Source organism: Ascidiella aspersa, chromosome 7 (assembly GCF_963924565.1).
Source record: "Ascidiella aspersa chromosome 7, kaAscAspe10.2, whole genome shotgun sequence".
Classification (NCBI taxonomy): domain Eukaryota; kingdom Metazoa; phylum Chordata; class Ascidiacea; order Phlebobranchia; family Ascidiidae; genus Ascidiella; species Ascidiella aspersa.
In genome coordinates this window covers 12,965,713-12,985,556 of record NC_139453.1, presented here as the reverse complement: position 1 = coordinate 12,985,556, position 19,844 = coordinate 12,965,713, and the positions used below count along the sequence as shown (strand labels likewise).

The following is a 19,844-nucleotide window of genomic DNA, read 5'->3' as shown; positions in this document are numbered from 1 at the left end:
CTATTTTTCATCTAATTTTGAACGTTAACACCGTTCGCTATACTTGTTTATGTGCGTCACAAAATGAAGTTAACAATATGTTTTTAGACACCCTTTTTCAAATATTAATGATATTGTTTATTTTTCAATTTTTTTATTGGTTGTTTCAGATTTAATAGAGGCGCCTATAGTAAAACAATCATTATTAAAATGCACAAGATGTTGATGTTAAATAAACTGAAAAAAAAACGCTCGGCACAGACAGCAATCAGTCGCAGTTGTTTTTCAATTTAAATCCGCACCAACGCGAACCTCGCCAAGCTGTACATTGTGCACATTATAATAGTATACAGCGGCGCGGCGCAGATCTTCTTGTCCAACCAGTACAATGGCGTCTTTGTGTGCCGCAATATGCATTAGCGTACAGCAGATGATGACAAATTGAACTAATCCGCGCATTCAGCACGCGTTCGACGCAGTCCAGCGTCAAGATTAGCGCACCGGGCACATGTGGGCCCGAACACTGCATTCCGACAACACGCGCCCATAATACGCTGCCTCGCGGGCTGTGCCGGTTAAACACAATATGCCAATGGGGGTTGGCATCCGGTTTCACTGCGGCGCGAAAGGATTTACGCTTTTTTTTAGTTTTTGCAAAATTGAAATGTAATTACCCTATATGAAGCAAGATGGTTATTACAAAAGCTTGGTTAATCTGCGGGAACTTATTTAATCGCAATATGGTCGTCCGACACCCCTTAAAAATCTTTCGTTTGTTAGAATCAAACTCACGTCCTTTGTTGACGACTACACTGAATACAGCGAACACTGAATACAGCGAACTATACAGCACGCGTGCCCAATCAGGAACGCTTTGTGGCTCTTTATCTGGCTTAACAGATGTTGACATAAATTGGTGAAATAGCCCAACTCGACTCTTGTTGTTTGGGACCAACAACTATTTTGTTTCTTATGTTGTTGATTGGCGATTTAAACACACACGTAATGTTACAGATACAAAACTAACGCTCATTACAGTCCGGTTTAGTGGCAAGTTCGACAAATCAGGGTAAATTTGATAAATAAAGAAAACTTTTCTACAAAAAGGTTTAAAAACTTAACATCAAGAATCTACTCAAAGTGAGCTCATTAATATTACTGGACAAAATCTACATTCAGTATTTCTTAAATAAGGTTATAATGCACAAGTTTAGTAGTTTTTAATAAACTTTTTTAACAAAAACTTCTCCCACCCGTTGTATACACTCTGCACCATTATATCTTTATCGTTTTTTCTTTTTTTTTCTTTTACGAATAACGTTTTTCAGGGCTCATCAATTGCAGCGGCCAAAAATAAATTACCGAGCATATCTAAATATTTTAAAGCTAAACTGAACCGGACTGAAGACTATAAGCAATCCTATTGGCAGCGAGCATAATTGCCAGTTGACGACAATATTTTCGCAATGATTAAATTACAAAATTAAACTATGCACTATATACGATGTAGTTTACATTCGCTTAACCTATAAAAAATTAGCCAACTGGTTAAATGGCCCCTGGTCTACCAAAATGTAATATTTCTACTTTGGATTACATGGCCGCATCTTAGATTATTTAGTCGATTGTAATAAATTTAGCCTCAAGACGACCATCACGCTAATTGTGATGTTTGCATAAATGTTTATTAAAGAGAGGGCTTTTAAAAACGGGATGTAGTGACTATTTGGAAAACGTTTCAAAGCAGTGTGAAAACATCTCTTTTATTTCGAAATTATGAACATAAATAAAAGTAGTATAACTTTTCATTTTTTTTAGTTTTTTTCTGAAAGCTCTTGTACTGTAAAACGCCAGTTCTTAAAAAGCCAAAAAAATAATTGACATGTATAGAACGTATTTGTGTTTCGAGGTTTCGAAGGACGACGACTAGATTTTTCTTTGAAAGAACATTAGCGAGGATTTGACTTTAAAAACTGTCCAGAAAAATATTTCCCTTATCGCGTCATAGGCTCACGCGAAGACGCTCGGAAACGTTCGCGAGCACGAGTCGGCGTTCGATTCGATCGGACAGTTTCGCGTTTTTTCGTACACGGGGGTCTGGCCGATGCGAAAGACCGGCGAAAAAATACAGCGCTCCTGCGGCCCATTAACCGCAAGTAACAAGGCCCGGGGTACGGGGAACGTCACCACATACGCGGGGCAAGGCGTAATAGCGTTATAGCTGTGCGTTCGAGTCCATCTGCCTTGCGGGCCCGGGCGCACGCTTCGCGAACGGCTGGTGTTTGTCTAACGGGCCTCACAGGCGACGGGCGGCCCGCCGAGAAAGACAATGGCATGTATGGAATCGAATTGGCTCGCGAGCACTGGCGCGTGCTTTTGGAGAAATACAATGGCGCGTTCGCTTTACCGCTTTACGGGGCACCCCTCTGGTCCCTGATATGCCCCAGCTCTGGCATCTGGCCAACGCGGGACGCGCTGACAATTAGCGACGCGGTCTGTCGCGCGCCTATAATTGGAAGTCGGCATAAAGGCTCAAGTGTAGCGTGTTTTTACTTCGCTCTTGCTAAACGTGCCATGTGGTTTATTGCACAATTCAAGCGATCCTATACATCAGCAGGTATATAGACACTCTGTTTTTTTCACACATTTTTTGTTGCACTATACAAGTCGATCAGAAAATATTATTTTGCCATTAGCTGTTTCGACGCACAATAGCACATGGAAAAATCAACTGCAAAAAACAAGTGTTTTTTGTGGTGTACATTCGTCCACCAAAAAATAACAAAAGTGTTACACCTAGTCAACATAGATTGCTTACCCCAGAAATCAATTTCGCCTACAATTGCGGTTCGACTCCTAACCACTATTTTGGTAGAAATATTTAATTAGTTTTTCGGAGATGTGATTCCAGCTAAAGAAAAATATCAGTTATCACACAAATGGGGAACCATATAGACATTTAAAGGTAAACATAACAAAGTAAATAACTATAGCGGTAAAAAATTTCAGACTTTTTTCCCAGAGCGTGAAGAACGCAAGTTAAGCAGTGTCTCACAGAACCGTTGCTATACCAAGGAAAAAACACACTAATTTGCTGTATGTTCCAATGAAACATGAACATACACATGTGTGTTTTACTTTATGTTGTTAGAATATATAACAATTTAATATTTTTTTCATATTTTCATTCGGGTCGCAGCAATTTTTCTAGTAACATTAATAATAAATATTTTTTTGTTGAATAGCAAAAATAACAGATTTTTTTTAAAAACAAGAATGTTTAACCAATGTTTGTTTGCAAAATAGCTTTATATACCCTTAGGCGGCTGTAGCTTCACGAAGATTTGGATAGAAAAGCAAGTTAACTCCAAAAGTGTTCACTTAGCGTAAAAAAGTTGTGCTTAGATCTATCGTGCTTTGCGGTTATTAGCGTTGTTTCCACGTGACTATTTAAATTATGACAAAGATAATAAACCCATGACAGAGTCGTCATCTGCTAAAATCATTTTTGATGATTTACGGTCTCTCATTTACGTAAGTTAAAAGAAATCTAAACAATGATATCAAACGAAACACAAAATAAAGGACTGAAGACTAGCAAAGTTTCTAGAGACGGGTCACGTTAATTTATACCTTATTTAAGAGCTTCCAAATCTTTATAGAAAACGTAAGATTACAGCAAATAAAAAACATGGACTGTGACAGCACTACTACAGGAATTTCGACAAGTGATTAACTAGATTGACAACAAACGACATTGACACAATGAACATCAACCGTGCACTACTGTATATCTAGGAGAATTTTTGCAATGCTATAAAGCAACTATTGGATTCTTAAAATTTTAAAAATAACGCCATCACCTTTGTGAACCACCACGTTCACAAGTTTAGTTATTTCATAGCATTTTTTTAGCGTCACCTGTAAAATGTTGGCGGTGTGGAACTGAACATAGCGAACGTCATGATTATATTTTTTGTTTATTTGTGTGTTACATATTTTTACATTTAGATGTTTTTCTCATGTATATGATACGTCGTCAATCTATTTATCGGATTGTATGCATGTATAGTGGCGGTTCTCTGAACCTATGGATCGTTGTTGTATTTTGTTGATAAATTTTTGCAAGAAAGTAAAGTCTTTTGAAAATATTTAAAGTTTTTGATTGTTGTTCCTAATAAATGAGGTATTGTGCTTAAATATCTTATTATATCCTGAAAAACATTTAAAATACTTTATTGCATTCAGTATACATATCACATAGTCGTGTGCACGATATACCGTTGTTATTGCATGGATCGACTGACGTTACGAGTAGCCTACACTGGATATTCAACACGCAAATATGGCAACAATGTATTAATTATACAACACCGCCTCCGTGCGGTTATATTAGTGATAAAATCTCGTCGTAAAATGTCGCTTTCGCCGTATGCTATGTTCTTTTTATCTCATGGCAACCTCACACATGTCCCTGAAACTATATCGCATTTATTTTATAATTGTCAACACATAGAAAGCTATTGGGAAGCAATTACATCTTGGATCTTCTCACAACTTAGAATTTACTTGCAATACAATCCTGTAACTGGAACTGGTGTTGACTGTGATTTGTTGAATTGCTTACGGTTATATGCGCAGTTCGTTGTGTACCGTTGTAAGTATAGGGAAAGACATCACCGACACTTTCTTTTTTTAATATCAAGTCGATAAAACACTCTGAGTATAATTGTGCTTTAAATTCTGAAAACTTATGAATCAAGTCAGTGTTTCTTAATCGGGTGAATGGTTCAGCCCAGGGTGAATAAAATTTTTGCAGGGGTGAACCAGCCAAAAGAAAATGGATGATAGCTTGCGAGCAGGGCGGATATTTCGAAATTGCAGATTTGCAATGGTAAAACTTAGTTTGAGTTGATGAAGTTAATGACACAAAATTCGAAACCTAAGTCATTTTGTGCTGTTATATATAGACGAGATAGTTCTATTATATCATGAGGCAAGGGTGAAATGAGGCAAGGGTGTCTGGAAATAGATGCTAGGTGTGAACAAAACTAAAAAGCTGAATTAAATGGACTGGGCCAACCTGACGCTTCTTAACAGGTGCTATTTTTTAGTCTCTTCCGCCCTTCTATTTATTGTTAAGTGTAACAAAAAAAAATAGAATAAAAACTGCCATACAACGGGTGGAATATGGTTTGAGTTTAAACCAAACCGAACAGCGGGTCCAAAGTTCGGGTAGCATGTTTGTAAAGCAAACAAACCATTAAAACCGAGCCATTTTGCGAACATCTTTTATACGAAAAATTACACGATGTATTCCGTGAGTAAAGCGAGCTACCTTTTTCATGGTTAAAAGACAATTAAAACCAGCGGCATACTCAGTGGGTGAAATGTATGGTAAATGAGTTTTAAGTTGTTGCCATTTAAGTCTTTTATAATAGACTACTTTTATTTCTTTCAACCTATAAGAGTAATTGTCAAATCTTACTATCGATTTTTGAATGGTAAGTAGGCTTGCCAATACTCCCATATGAAATATAATAAGTTTGCATAAATTTTAAATATTGTATAATTTTAACAAACTTTTGGTTGCTTTTATTTTACTGCTAGTACTGTGTTTTGTCCGTGAAAAATAAACAGTCAAACCGAAAAACTATCCAGCCCGAATAAGATAAAACACATGCTTGTTCTCCTCGGGCCTCATACTCAAACGACACTTCTTAAAAGATATGTTTACACGTGGGGTGTTTATTACCTCATGGAATTTTATTGCTGCACTTGACTTGCAATACAATCATCGTTCGGGTTATATGTAGTTCTGTGTTTCTTTTAATCATACAGACCTGTGACAGAAGGGAAGTGCTTGGATGGCCTAGCCATTTTGCAAATCTTATTTTAAAATGGAAGGGATAACACTCAAGACTTCATGTCTAATCGCATATTTAAGTAAAGTTACGTAAACCCATCATAACCAAACAAAATTCCTAAAACAACGTATATCATCTGAGAATGAAAATTTTGAATTTTCGAAACGTCTAAAGACATTTATCGCCTGACTGAGCAGTGCAGGGTTTCTGTTTTAATTCTTAAGTTATAGTTAAGACGGCTGTTATAAACCTTTAACGAAGTGAAACTCAAAGATGCACTTAGGTATTAAATAATTGCGTCGCCAAAGAATTCAGTTAATTTCTAAAATCAAAAAAAAATAAAAAAGAATGCGGAAAAAGGCTAAAACACTACTATTTCACGTGTGTTGTAATTCATCTTGGTATAGGGCAGAGACTCGAATTTCGAACTTAACTTTTGTTACGATTCTGCGTGTTTCGATTTCCATATTGAAATTTACGATTTTTTGTCGAACTACATAGACTTACAGGATATAGCACCGTTGTTTGCAGAGTTATTAAGAACGGCGACGGGATGTTAATACCTTATGTTGACCAACCACCAGGAAAAGTTACCTTAATTACGTGCAACGCACTAGATCGTCTTTAAAAATTATTTCCCCTAAAATTTTTAAATTTCATCAATCGCCAGGAAAAGTTGCCTTAATTACGTGCAACGCACTAGATCGTCCTTAAAAATTATTTCCCCTAAAATTTTTAAATTTCAACAATCGTGTTTTTTACTTATCTTAATTGCTTCAAATCTGTTAAGTGAACCGAATACAACTTTTTACCCCAATATGATTTTGTAAAAAGGTATAGCTTCCCCCTACCAATTCTCTCCAACAAACTAACAAACAATGATTGCACCTGGCCCTAAGATACTTTCCTTTAAATACCTAGGATCGATCGTGTGTGATAAAACCTTTTCAATAAGGTCTTGTTCCGGTGTAAATTTTGAACCCGAACAGGCAAAGAGAAACAAAATCGTGGGCCGAGGGCCCAAAGTACACCGCGACACCTGGGAGTCTCCGTCAGCCGTATAATCCAACGTTAACGTTTGCGCGGCGCGTTTACGGTAAGTGCGTTACCCAACGTCGGCGATTTACCGTAAGAGCGACTGGCCGCCGTTTACACGCGACACAATCTCTAGCGGAACCCGCGCCATGAAACAATCGCTCAATTATTAACGCGCGCGATTGCCTGTTTGCCGGTACACTGCAAAGACAAACACCGCCCCCTCTCTTTTCCATCGCCGTTAAAAAAGCGCCATGCCGGTTGTCGCTTTGTCCAGGGTGATAGGCTCCTGCCCTGCTAAAATTATCGTCGATCTCGCAGTAATTGCTTTGCTCTGCGACCGGGTGCTGCAAAAGTGTTGTAGTTTTCATTATATGTATCCTGGAAAGGTTTGGCGTGCTTCTTTGCGTTGAGCAGGTGTAGCCGACTTATGTTTAATTGCGATCGACCGAAATATTTGTAAAGACTCTCGATCGATTGGTTCGTTAAAAAATTTAAAAAAACATTCATTAAACATTTTGAGCGTTACTTGCATTCCAAGCCAGTGATGGAGTTTAATAAGTTACGTAAAGAACGCTTTATTAGGCTTGTCCAGACAACATTTGTCATTTTAATGTTCCGCTTGTGTGCAACAGCTACCATAATTACGTAACACATATTCGATGCGATTGAGTATAGGTGAAATGCGGCGATCGTCCGGTCGCTCGCGATCGAGGTGTTGGCTACTCCTGGCATAAAGCAACGTGCGTTGTGGTGTTGTTATTAAGGAGAAGTATTTTTTGCTAACGAAAGGCTTCGGTGTAGCGCATAAACGAAAGTTGGCGGCGTTGCAAAATATTGCGAAACGCTATCTCCCTGGATAAGCTACTGAAACGAAACTGTAATAGTTGTTTTAAAATATTATTGTTGGTCGACCTAACTTCGGTTTTTTGCACAGATCAAAGGTAACGAATTTAGACTTAAATGCGTTTTCCAAAATAAAAAGTTTTTTCAGAAACCATGAGTATAAAAATATGAGGTCAAAAACCTTATTCCGTCATATGCTAAAATGATTACGAATCTTGAAAGGAGTGCCTAACTGTATACCACATTTGGACTTTTTCAGAGTTGTTTTACTTTAACCGAAATAACCGTGTAGTTTAATTTTCTGATGTAAAACCAGCTGTTAACGCCATGAAGGGAAAGAGCTACAACGAGCCGTGTCCAGTCTGTGGCGATAAGGTACACCTAACTAAGGCTAATGTAAATCTAAGTTGACTATGCATATCAGGTAGAGCACTCAAAAAGCGAAAAGGGATCGGTTGAATGTTTTGGACGAGCCAAACTGCATTGCACAAATATTGTGATAAATCGCACGTAACCATTGGGTAAGATCCATTAATTCGGATGTAAAGTGTAAGTTTGTGAACGCAAATGCTACTTTGATTTTTAAAATAGATGTTTGCGCCATTTCAATAAAAGAATCCAACTTATTTTTTCTTGTACGACAAACGCAGCCACAACTATAAAATCTGCAAACCGTTACAGGATATAGCAGTTAAATAAAGCACCTCTAAAAATACAATGCTCGAACAAACGTCGAAGTTAACTCAAATGACATTGAAGAAGTTTGAGACTTCGTAATATTTGATTTAACCTACTGCAATGTGAACCATAAGTCAATGTGTACATGCCCTTAAAGTTGGCAATACGTAATGCTTAAATATCGCTAGCTAATAATTAAAAAAAGTAAGATGTCACACCGCCAAAATGGCGATTTACGTTCCCCATTACTAGAGAAATAACAGATTGTTGTACATACTTTGAGGAAAACTTTCCTCCAAGATGCTTAACTAAGATGTGCTCGGCATTCTTTTCAAATCTGTGTAAAAATGTTGTTCGTATTGTCAGACTATGTTTGACATGTATCTTCGCTGCAATTTTCAGGTATCTGGCTATCATTACGGCCTCTTGACGTGTGAGAGCTGCAAAGGCTTCTTTAAGAGGACGGTGCAAAACAACAAGAAGTACACATGCGTCCACACCAGCCGCTGTTTGATCGACAAAGCGCAACGAAAGGGATGCCAACACTGCCGCTACCAGAAGTGCCTAAAGGTCGGCATGAAGGTTGAAGGTAATCTGATTTTTTACGCAAAAATGTAACTCAAATAAATTGCAGTAACTCACAAATGCAAAGTACATAACAACTTACGTCCACCTTAGGTCTTTTCCGAATGACAAAGTTATACCATTTTTTCAACGTAGGCCTATACCTATTAAAGACTCTGCCCAATCCAATAATTGCCCAAAGCCATGTCGCGATTACAAAAGCAAGTCAAATTACTGCAATAGGTAATTTCATGAAGTTAATTTTAGAAGGGGTTGGCTTAATTTGATTTAAGCAATATTTTCAAAGTAAAAAGAACTAAAAATAATACGTGACAGCTTCATATTTTCCATTTGCCAATACGCCAAGTAAGATAATCGATTTTTCAAGACCAAGATAAGCCACATCTCTTATGTCTTAAGTTCCGGTCAAATCGTTTGCCCACAAGAATTTAAGTTAAGGCTTTTAAAGAACAGTTTCTTATAGGTAAATTAAATAATTGATTTAGGTTTTTTTGGTTTTCTTTCAATTCCAATAAATTTAGAAGTTAACCTTTATCGGATTAGCAGCCGTTTAGTTATCTTATTCCGACATTATTAGAATCAAACAAAGTGCTAAAATAATAATAAAAAATAAAATTTAATAACGAAAGTTAACAATAATAAAAAAATATTTTTTTTGCATAAATACATGGAAAAATACAATCGCACGGTACAAAGAGGCAATGTATCAGTGTTATTTTATAACGCCCTGAGTTTCAGTCAAATATTTAAAAAACATAACGAGTCAAGTCCCAGGCAAGTCATCAGTTACCCAAGTCAAGTCCCAGTCAAGTCAATATTAGAGCACGTCAGCAAATTAAATGGCTTCTATAAAAATAAATCGATAAACTATTAAAATGGTTAAACTCTTGCGATTATGAGCAGTACCTCAACTCACAAACAACAAAAATAAACAACATGTAGCAATCTAATCGTTTTACTTGCAGAAATGAAATAAATAGCTCAATTTTATAAAAATAATGTAAAATAAAAACATTTATTTTTAACCCGAGTTTTTTTGACGCAATGACTTAAATCCAAGTCAAGCCATTGGTCAAAAAGTCTTAATTCAAGTCATTTAAAAACGGACTTAAGACTTAAGTCATTATAACACTGCCGTGTGTACAACAAACTCACATTTCAAAACAATACTTTTTCCGTTTGTCTATTATATTTCTGAAAAATCTACAGGCCATTAATATATTGCTAACATTTGAAAATATTTAAAAAATGTTGCACAGCCGTGAGAAAAAATCGGGTACGTGGAGGAAGGAATGCATTCGGGCCACTTTACAAGCAAGATCGGGCCAGAAAGCACCACGAAAAAGTCATGAGCGAGATTACCAAGATAAAAACCGACTACTCCGCAACTGGCAACTTAGTTATGGTAAAGTATACAGTAGCATTTATAACTGGGGCGATTTTTTTCAACTTATCGCCAAAAGTTCTTGTCAAAATTTACACGTTAGGTCAAAATGTATTCAAGTAAAAGTCGTTTACAAAATACACGAAAAGGGTTAACAAATTAAAAAAAAAACGTAGTGAGATTTCTGTAATTATCGTTCAGTTGAATATTTTAGAAACTGTAGTTTTAAATTACTTTCAACAACGTTTTAACGGTATTACACATTCAATAACAATTTTCTAACATAGCCAACGTCTTGTTTTACTTTGGCATTTTCAGTGTTGTTTTTGTTTTACAATGCCACGAAGAATTTTAAAGATGCTTATATATGAGAAATAACTAATTTGTGATTAATCGGTTGTCAATAAAATACCAGAAACAAGTGACTGACGATGTCACGACACTTATGGAGTATACTTAGTACAACAATGCGTTTACTTTTCATTGTATTCGTATTAGGTCAAATCAGATGTGGATTTTGTTTTCAGTTCTAAAAATAATTGCTCTACTTCTAACTAATACGATAATTTCTTACTTGCCGTAGTTTGATGATCACTGTTTCATCGCTTTAGGTTCATCTCGCAGCTTACTTTGTTTTTGTCCGAGACTCAAATCGATCTTTAATTTAGAAAAATGTTTTGATTATATTTTGCTGAGATTTTTGGTGGTGATTTAGCCTATTCCCTATGTTACAGCATGCTATAAAGTTCTGTGTTATTTTTTTGCATTGATTTATTCTATATTTTCACTTAACAGTTTACTCAACAATTTCATAAGATGTTATTTTTCTTGTGAAGCCTTTTCATAGCTGTTTGTCATTTTCCATATGCCAGAAAAAAATATTAACAAATCACCACTAAACTTTGCGTATCACCGGTTGTCAGCAAAAATCAAAAAAAAATTATTTCTACTGAGACGCCTATACACTTTAATTTTTTCTTTATAGGTCACCTTTTTTGTTTTATTTCACGAATTTGCGGCATAACTTGTATTCATAACAAACAAAAAATATTAAATCAAGTCTTTACACATTAAACTAGGGGTTCTTAAACTTTTTTGGCCGTGGACCTCTAATTTTTTTTTGTTTTGCGTGGACTACGGAAGACTAGAAATTTTCAAATATAATGTCATGACTTGACGTCACAAATCACAATACAAATAGACTTCAGGAATACGTTGATTTCGGTCCAAAAAATGTGAAAGTAAAATGGAGTCTGAATACATTCAGTGCTAAAACGTTTTATTTTTAATGAAAATTGTTTTCTTTGGAAAATTGATTGCTTCTTAAATATACACTAATATTTTAATTTGGCCTTCATGGACCCCCTAAAACTAGCGGGACCCCCAAGGGCTCCATGGACCCCAGTTCAAGAACCTCTGCATTGAACAAAAAAGTCTTGACGGTTAACTAAGCGACCTAAGCGAACTGAATTGGTTTAAACTAAATGACTCATAGCTATTTGTCGAAAAGACTTTATCGTCTATTCTGGTAAAGTAAAAACATTTTGGTCATATTTTCAAGTGAGCTTAAAAAATTAGTTGTGTGTTGTCATAGGAACAATTGCTTAGTCAAAAATTTCTGCAAGAGATACAGCAACGTATAAACCCTTGGTTACATGCACGTAATAATTGTTTGGATCCTTTTTATATTACTCTGTTGTGCAACCTTTTAAATGACATTAAAACCTTTTGACATTGAAAAAAATCACTGCTGGCGGGCCGCAGGCTATTTATAGTAGGTTATACCTTTCGACAAATAATCGACAAGTTTGCCTTGACACGTCAAACCGAATATAGACCATAAGTCCGTAATCAAACGAGACCTTGACAAGCTGAAGCTGTGCCAAATTTTAGTTCACGAACTTTTGGAAGCTGCTGCAGGGCGCGACCGACGTTGAACTTTGACTTAAACATCGGCAAAGCGAGTTCCGAGAAACCTGCCCGGGAAACGAGTGCGGCTGCTTTCAGTTTAACGGCGCGGCGTTCGAACAGAACGTTTCGCGTAATTGGGTCGCGATAATGATAAGCGCGTTTCGCGAAAACAATCAGCGGTGCAACTCGTTTCGCTCGTTTCTAAACCGCGTGTTGACTGAATCCGAATTTCGCAAAAGCATAACCCAAGGCAATTAAACTTCACCGGGCACCCTTTTTTTACTAAATAACCCTCGTATCTGTTCGCAGCCGCCGTCCGTAGGACCGCATATCATCTTCGGTGGCGCAGAAGACACCCCCGGTCCGTGGCTGGCCACAACGCGCCCTGAGATGCCGTCCTTCCACCAGGGGCCTCACATCCTACTGACAACGGCGCCGACGACAACCGGCGCCCTGCCGATGCCTGCCATCTCCAGTGGCTACTTCCCCGAACTGCGCTACCTACCCCGGCCGGAAAGCCTGGCCATCCCGCAGCCGCAGATTTTCCCAGGCGCATTCCATGGCACCGGCCACCCGCTCGCCAAGTTCACTGTGCTGAGTAATTTAACCTGCCTGAGCGGTCTCTGGGGTGATCCAGTCTTCTCTCGGCCGCTAGCCCCCGAAGCCTACCAGCACTACGGCGCCGAGTACCAGCACCCGCGAATGGTGGCCTTCGCTGCTGCGCCGTATTGCGCCGACGCCAAGCAACCCGACTGCGTTCCCTCGTTCGACGTCGATCGCTTCGTTAACTCGGCCACGCACGTTCCCGTTCTCATCGAGAAGCTGCTGCGCGGCCAAATGCCAGAGCTGATTGTGAGTTGCCGTTGCGCTAAGTTTTCGCTTTTTTGTGAGTTTAGCTTAAGGAAACAGTGTAGACTGTAGACGGATACGAAATAGATCAAAACATTTATTTAATAAAGTTAAAAAAGTTTTCTTAACTGCGGGCTTTGCTTGTTGCTGCGTATAAAGCAAGCTTGTGTATCGTACCCGAGCTGATTGAGAGTGGCCATACCTCTTATTTTTCGATTTGTTTGCGAGTATAGCTTGAGAAGACAAAACAGTGTTTGTAGACCTTGTTACAGGTAACTGCGCTTTTAGGTTGCCCGCTTTAAGATGTGCAGCACGATAAAGTTTAGAACATTATTAAAAATAATGTAGTTTCAAACGTTGCGCCGAGTGACCAAAAAGTAACGAGCATTATACCAATATATTGAAAATGTTAAGAATATCAACATCATCGTAAAGACGATGTTTACATACGTAATCGTATCGTCGTCAGTGGAATGACTGTTCAATGCCAACTTATAAAGAATGTGGAGCATAATTCACAACGTTAATATTTTTATGCAACATTATAGACCCGTGCATACTGTAACCAATTTGTATATGTAGTTTAATTTAAGGTGGTAAATCTAACAACTGGGCGGACACGAATGTTCTCATTTTAGGTGATAGATTATATTTTTCATTGCTGTGGTATTGTATTTTATTTAATTCATATAATTTACGTTCAAAACGTAACCACTTTATATTCGCCAACTCTCATTGTTTTAATTAGTTAAAGGAGCAGGTGATTAAGGGCCTTCCAATCCACCAACGCAGCCTCGAGAACGACGCTTTCCAATGGGTCTGTTACATATCCGACCAGACCCTGTACATCATGGTGGAGTGGGCAAAGAACTCCTCATTTTTCTCCAAGCTAGAGGTAACAGATGCAAACCACAAACAAGCTGCGTTTAGTTTTAAAATGAAAATACCTGGAAACATCTTGCGCACAACGTTTAACTATATTGGCCCACAGCACTTACTTGGCCAACTATAGAGTTTGATTACGAATGACTGCTTTTTAAGGACTAATGATCCACCAGTTATAGGTAATAAAGTCACAGGAACAAAAGAAACAAGTGACCCTTGTACTGTAAATAATTGTGTTTTCACTTATTAAACACCGTAAACGGTAATTTTAGGTATAGAGTTTATTTTGAACTTAAAAGAAACACGAAAAACAAATGTTCCACCGGTGCTAGCCCACATTCCAAACCAGCGATGGAGTTCAACGTTACGTCACAATACGCTCACATTTCCTATGAGAATAATATGCAATTTAAATTAAATTGGTTGTGAATACCTAAATGTAATTGTAGTTTAAGTTCTAATTGAAATTCATTTTTTTAAGAATTCGGCAATTCTTCTAATTCTAATCTAATTTGGAAAAACTGAAATGCTCTAATTTTAATTCTAACCTAATTTTAAAAAGCTGAAACAAATCTAGTTTTCCAAATCTGCTACTACCGAAACGCCAGATTTTCACGTCACTCTTGTCTGTAGCAAGAATTTATCGACAAATAGTATTGACATTCCTTTAAGAAGCAGCATTTGTTAAACCAATTTAGTAATCGCTTACTTGAGATTCCTTGAATTTAATTATTAAAGACCCAAAGTGAATAAATGTTGTTGTTTAGTTATGCGTCATTAACGCAACATTGAGGAGAGCATACTTCCTAGTGATGTCCGATACTTAATTTAAATTCTTATCTCGATACCCGGTATTTCGGTAAAAGCATCGCGATCTGATCCGATAACAAATGACGTCATAACTATTTTAAAATTGGCAAAATGTATGAAACGAAACGTCCAAAACTGTTTTTTAGGCTATTAAATATTGCTTTACCGTTAAGAAGTTTAATTACCGCTAATAATTACCTAATAATATTGGATAAAAGGTAAAATTTTTTGGATCGCAAATTAGGGCTAAAATACCTGCATTAAATTACTATTGGATTGGTAGAGATACCACCGTAATCTCGGACAAAAATCCGGTATTATCAAATGACCAATTGGCGCAAGCCACGCCGGCCGATCCTACGTTACACGCATGGCAATTATTAATTTCATACCAATGAGCACACAACAGAACGGTTTCCCTGAGCTGACTGAACAAATGTTTGTTCGACTTATTGGACTCACAACAGGCACGTTTCGTTTTGTTCCCAGATCGAGGTCCAGATCAAAATGTTACAATGCAGCTGGGTAGCACTGCTGGCTCTCGACCACATCAACCGTCAGGTTAGGTTTTCTATTTCTGTAATTGTGGCTGAGAGTTAAAGAGTAAGCTCTGTACGATTCGGTTATTGAGTTGCTATATCGTTGGAATTGAATTTTGAGCAGTTGCTCTCATAAACTGATCAAGTCTTGGATAATACAAAAAAATGATAAAAAACATCCATTTCTGGTGAAAGCGTAAAATTTAGTTTAGAAGTCGCTTTCTTTAAAATAATATTATTTTATTGTTCTCGAACTCTTCTATTCTTCTTCTGAATAATACATCCGAAATATTCTAAAATAAAGAGTTGGAGCTGGACTCGGGACTCGTCGAAGTTGCAAATTTTGCCGGATTCGGACTCAAGAGTCGGATTCGTTTTTTTCTGGGGGGACGACACACGGATTCGGGACTCGGATTTGGAGTAGGCTATTTTTGGCCGATTTCGCACCCCTTGCTCAAAATTTAAAGCCTCCGCTTAACACTTCCATCTTAAAAAAAACGGGGTGTCGTAAACTTGCGCTTTCATTGACCTGACCTGGATTCTAACCTAATTCAGCTCAAGCTCAACGAGAGCGAGTTCGTGATGGTGAGTGGCCACCGCTTTCCACGCATCGTCCACCCGGAGATGGCCAACACCTTCGCTGACCAGGTTGTCCAAAGCCTTAACCGACTCGAGGAGAAGTTCCGCAGCTTTGGGCTGGACGAAGCCGAGCACGTCTGTCTCAAGTACCTCATCATTTTCGACATTGGTAAGACGTGGACTATTGACTATTTGCATTGATGCATTATTTCGGGCCTCGATATATAGTTAACATAACGGTAGCATGTCGAGACCAGATATTTCGTCTCCACGTACATTAGCAGCATCGCAGACCGTACCGATGTATGGTACTACTGTATGCAGCACGTCTTATTTGTTTAATGTCCGAATCATTCTTTTTTAGCTCAGCGTATCTCGAACGGTTCGTTTTTCTTGTAGGGGGGTAAATGAGCTGAATATATTATGCTGTTGTTACTTGTGGTACTCTACATTGAAACACATTGTACTGCATTTTTCAAACTAGATTTAAAAAAATCTGTCCATATTAGCCATGTCTACTATATCGGGTGTATTTTTTATTGACAGATCGTGTTTATCCTTAATTTCATTTTGGAATCAAATTAACTTATTTTCGCAAACGTCCACCCCACATCGTTTTTAGATCACTGCGTTTGGTCTTTTCTGCAAAGGAAGCACTCATCGAGCGGTCCTTTCGCAACTGAAACAAGTGAGATAACCGTAGTTTCAAGTAAAAAAAAAACCCTTTTGAGGCTCGCTATTATACCCACAGGACTGGGCTGAAGTATTTTGTTTTCATGAAACAGTCTATGAAAAAAAGTTCACCCAAAACTAAATCTAACTTGGCTATTTCATAAAAGAATAACAATCCTATATAGAGGAAAATATAACGTATTAATATTTACTGCTTTAGTTGGCTAGTATAACTGATGTTTATTTATTACTTGGCCATGTTGAGTTTACACAACAAACTACAAAATATACAAAGGTCCTAAGCGTGTTAAATGCTGACCGTGCAGCTCATCGACTTATCTGTTTGCTTGTGTTATTTATGCCAGTTAGAATGCGCCCCCACTGTTTATTTTACTGGAACCGATATCCGATAGCGGTATTTACCTTGTCACTCCCTTGACTGCATCGCAACACGTGATGATGGCGCCTTTACCACGCATAAAAATTCAGGCCACATAAACATATGTCACGATTTATTTGCCGTGTTCGACGAGATTTCTGCTAGGCCAACTGCGTAAACAAGACCTTAACGATAGCGATGCACGGGAGATTGGCCGACAGCACTTGTCAAGACGACACCCCACAGTAAGGCTGGCGGTATATGTATTTGCCTAATACATATAAGAAAAATAAAAATTGCTAAAATTTGACTGCGATTTTTCGAATATCTTATAAGCGCTGTGCGGAAAACAACAGTTGTTGCGTTCCAAGCGGAGAATGACGCACGCCTTTCGGTATCGGTGCAAACAGACTGATTCACGCTCCATGCGTTATAAATCAGTTTGCCTGAAGACGATAAACACTTGGGAGAACCGGAAACACTTGAAAATCGTTGAATTGGATATAAAACCTACATGTATTTGCGCTTATGGCGCAATCAATGAGGCGCTTTGCTTATTTGCTTTAAATGCGCGTAAAACCTTGAAAAACTTCTTGGTGCGACCTTGATTCTGCAAAATATTTGTTTGGAGATATCCTTTGTACTAGAGCCACAAATAGCGTAAAACTGGTTTGAAAGTTTTCATGTGGATTTCAGAGAAAAAAAATGATGTTTCCAATTAAAAACGTGGTGGTATTGAGAAGTGTTCTGATGTAGGTCGTTTTCTATGTTTTTTTTATTTTGTGATGTTCGTTAATACGATAGCAGTGTATACCATCTAAAGACTCGGTAGTTTTTCGTTTTGAATGTCTTAGGCTTATTTGAACTCAGTAACAGATAGATCGCGTCAGACAACCTTATGTTTTGTCGAACAATCCGAAAACGATGTTATTGTTTTATGAACTTTTAATTATTGTTTATAAATGACATGACTTGATTTAAGTCATTCAGGTAAATCATTTCAATTAATTGTGTTTTGATTTAAAAATTCGTAGAACTTTTTATTCTTTATTTTTGAAGAAAACATTATAGAAAAATATGCTTGTTAGTTGTCCTGATCATTTTTCGCTATGCAAAATATTTCTTAGAATAAATTTAATTTACAAAATTAGCACTATTTTTATTCCAATAGTTGACTATAAATTGATGTGCATAGCTTATGAGTTGGACTGGGACTTAACTCGCTATTTAATGAATTTTTTTTGACAAATGACTTAACTAGGATGTTCGTCACTTTGATGTACTTTAAAGCAATGGTGAAATGAGTAGTTTGCAACGCTGGTAAATTATATTGGCAAGCCTCGAAACACGCCTCTTCAACGCCCATTTGGATGTCTGTTCGTGGAAATACTAAAAATATTTTTAACGGCATCTTCATCAAGTAGTGGACTTGTAACAATAATTTTTAAACCTGCGGCGCCTCATATTCGCCAGAGCTTACAGTTTGTCATTGGTTGAACATTTTCCGTGTTCAGACACGATTATGACATTAAATTTTTACGCATCTCTATGTGTAAACCGAACAGATGTTAGCTGTTTGATTTTATTATAGGTGATTTACTTCGCAATGTTTCAGAAACTCAATGTGAAGAGATATCGAAGGTTCTACAGAGCGTCAACGCCGCTGTTCACGAATACGAGGCGCGAAACCACCCTGATCAACCGGACAGGTAAATAAACAAAACTAAAAACTTTATTCCCATGGCCCTATTTACAACGCAATGCAAACCTGAATACGGCACGCAGAGTGGACAGACTGATGTCGCTGCTCGCCGACCTAAAGTCCTACACGCAGCTGGTTGAAGAGTACCTCGTTTCCCAGCACAAGAACGGCCGTGTACCGGAGAACACGCTACTCTCGGAAATGCTGCGCTCTCGCTACGCCTGCGAAGCACTGTGACGCTCAGGAACGGGCGAAAACCCGATGCCAGTTTTCTCAGGGAACAACTCAACTCGTGACCTCTTGCCTATCTGAGTAACGTTTAAACCCTTTGTGGAGTAAAACTATACATGTATTCGACAAACAACGGCGGCCATGTTTTAACAGGCTCGCGGTTTTTGTTTGCTTGAAGCTCACCGCTCTTTCTAATCAGCGATGCTCGCATGAACATTTGTTTATCTCTCCATGAGTATATGCTGTGCTAATAACCACTTTATGCTGTGCCTAGAACCTCGCCACTTGTATAATTGATGTGAATTGATTTGATGCCATTGTATAATTGATGTGATCCAGATTTCTTTCTCGCGTTTTAAGTACTTGTTTGGGAAAATAGTTATATAATTAAATCAATTGTGTTAGGGAGAAAAACTATAGAGACAGTGCCAAATTGCCAATAAACGACCTTACAAGCAAGGAATTTACGAAAATGTAACATTTCTTTCGATTAAATTTGTCCGATTTGCATTTGCTAGTCTGGAACACAGTCCAATATTGTTAGTCATTTAGAGTAGGTCAGTCAAATTTATCATCTGAGACGCGCGAAACATATTTTTTTTCGTTTGTTCGTTTAAAAAAAATAAGCATCTAAAAGCGTGGCCACTAATTCGGGCAAATATAGGTTGCCAATTTTTGACTTCACATTAGTACATGACGGTTTGTCGACATACGTAATTTTTTTATTCGAAAAGAATACATTGACGTTGGTGAGGTTTTCTAGTAAATTGTTTTGACCCAACGTAAAACCAATAACGTATTCTTAGTTGCTTACCACCAAGAAGTTCAAATGGCTAACAATCTGAACTTGACTAGTATTGTTGCTAAATTACAAAATATAATATAATATCCGACTTGGTTCAAAGTAAACAGG

The 19,844-nt window shown here is 37.7% G+C and overlaps 1 protein-coding gene across 1 annotated transcript; it reads left to right on the top strand.

Annotated features, from left to right (window-relative positions):
• Positions 1-8,054: 8,054 nt before the first annotated feature.
• Positions 8,055-18,937, top strand: LOC146137902 (nuclear receptor subfamily 5 group A member 2-like). Its single transcript, XM_083394468.1, has 9 exons — positions 8,055-8,102; positions 8,808-8,994; positions 10,250-10,395; positions 12,595-13,137; positions 13,883-14,029; positions 15,319-15,390; positions 15,924-16,116; positions 18,590-18,707; positions 18,784-18,937. The coding sequence occupies exons 1-9, from the start codon at positions 8,055-8,057 to the stop codon at positions 18,935-18,937; spliced, it is 1,608 nt and encodes a 535-aa protein (XP_083250594.1).
• Positions 18,938-19,844: the final 907 nt, after the last annotated feature.

Excerpts from the sequence above, each read along its gene's own strand:
- LOC146137902 (XM_083394468.1), top strand. The coding sequence starts at position 8,055 with ATGAAGGGAAAGAGCTACAACGAGCCGTGTCCAGTCTGTGGCGATAAG. Across the intron at positions 13,138-13,882 it reads GCCAAATGCCAGAGCTGATT|TTAAAGGAGCAGGTGATTAA; the intron begins GTGAGTTGCCGT and ends TGTTTTAATTAG. Across the intron at positions 16,117-18,589 it reads CCTCATCATTTTCGACATTG|GTGATTTACTTCGCAATGTT; the intron begins GTAAGACGTGGA and ends ATTTTATTATAG.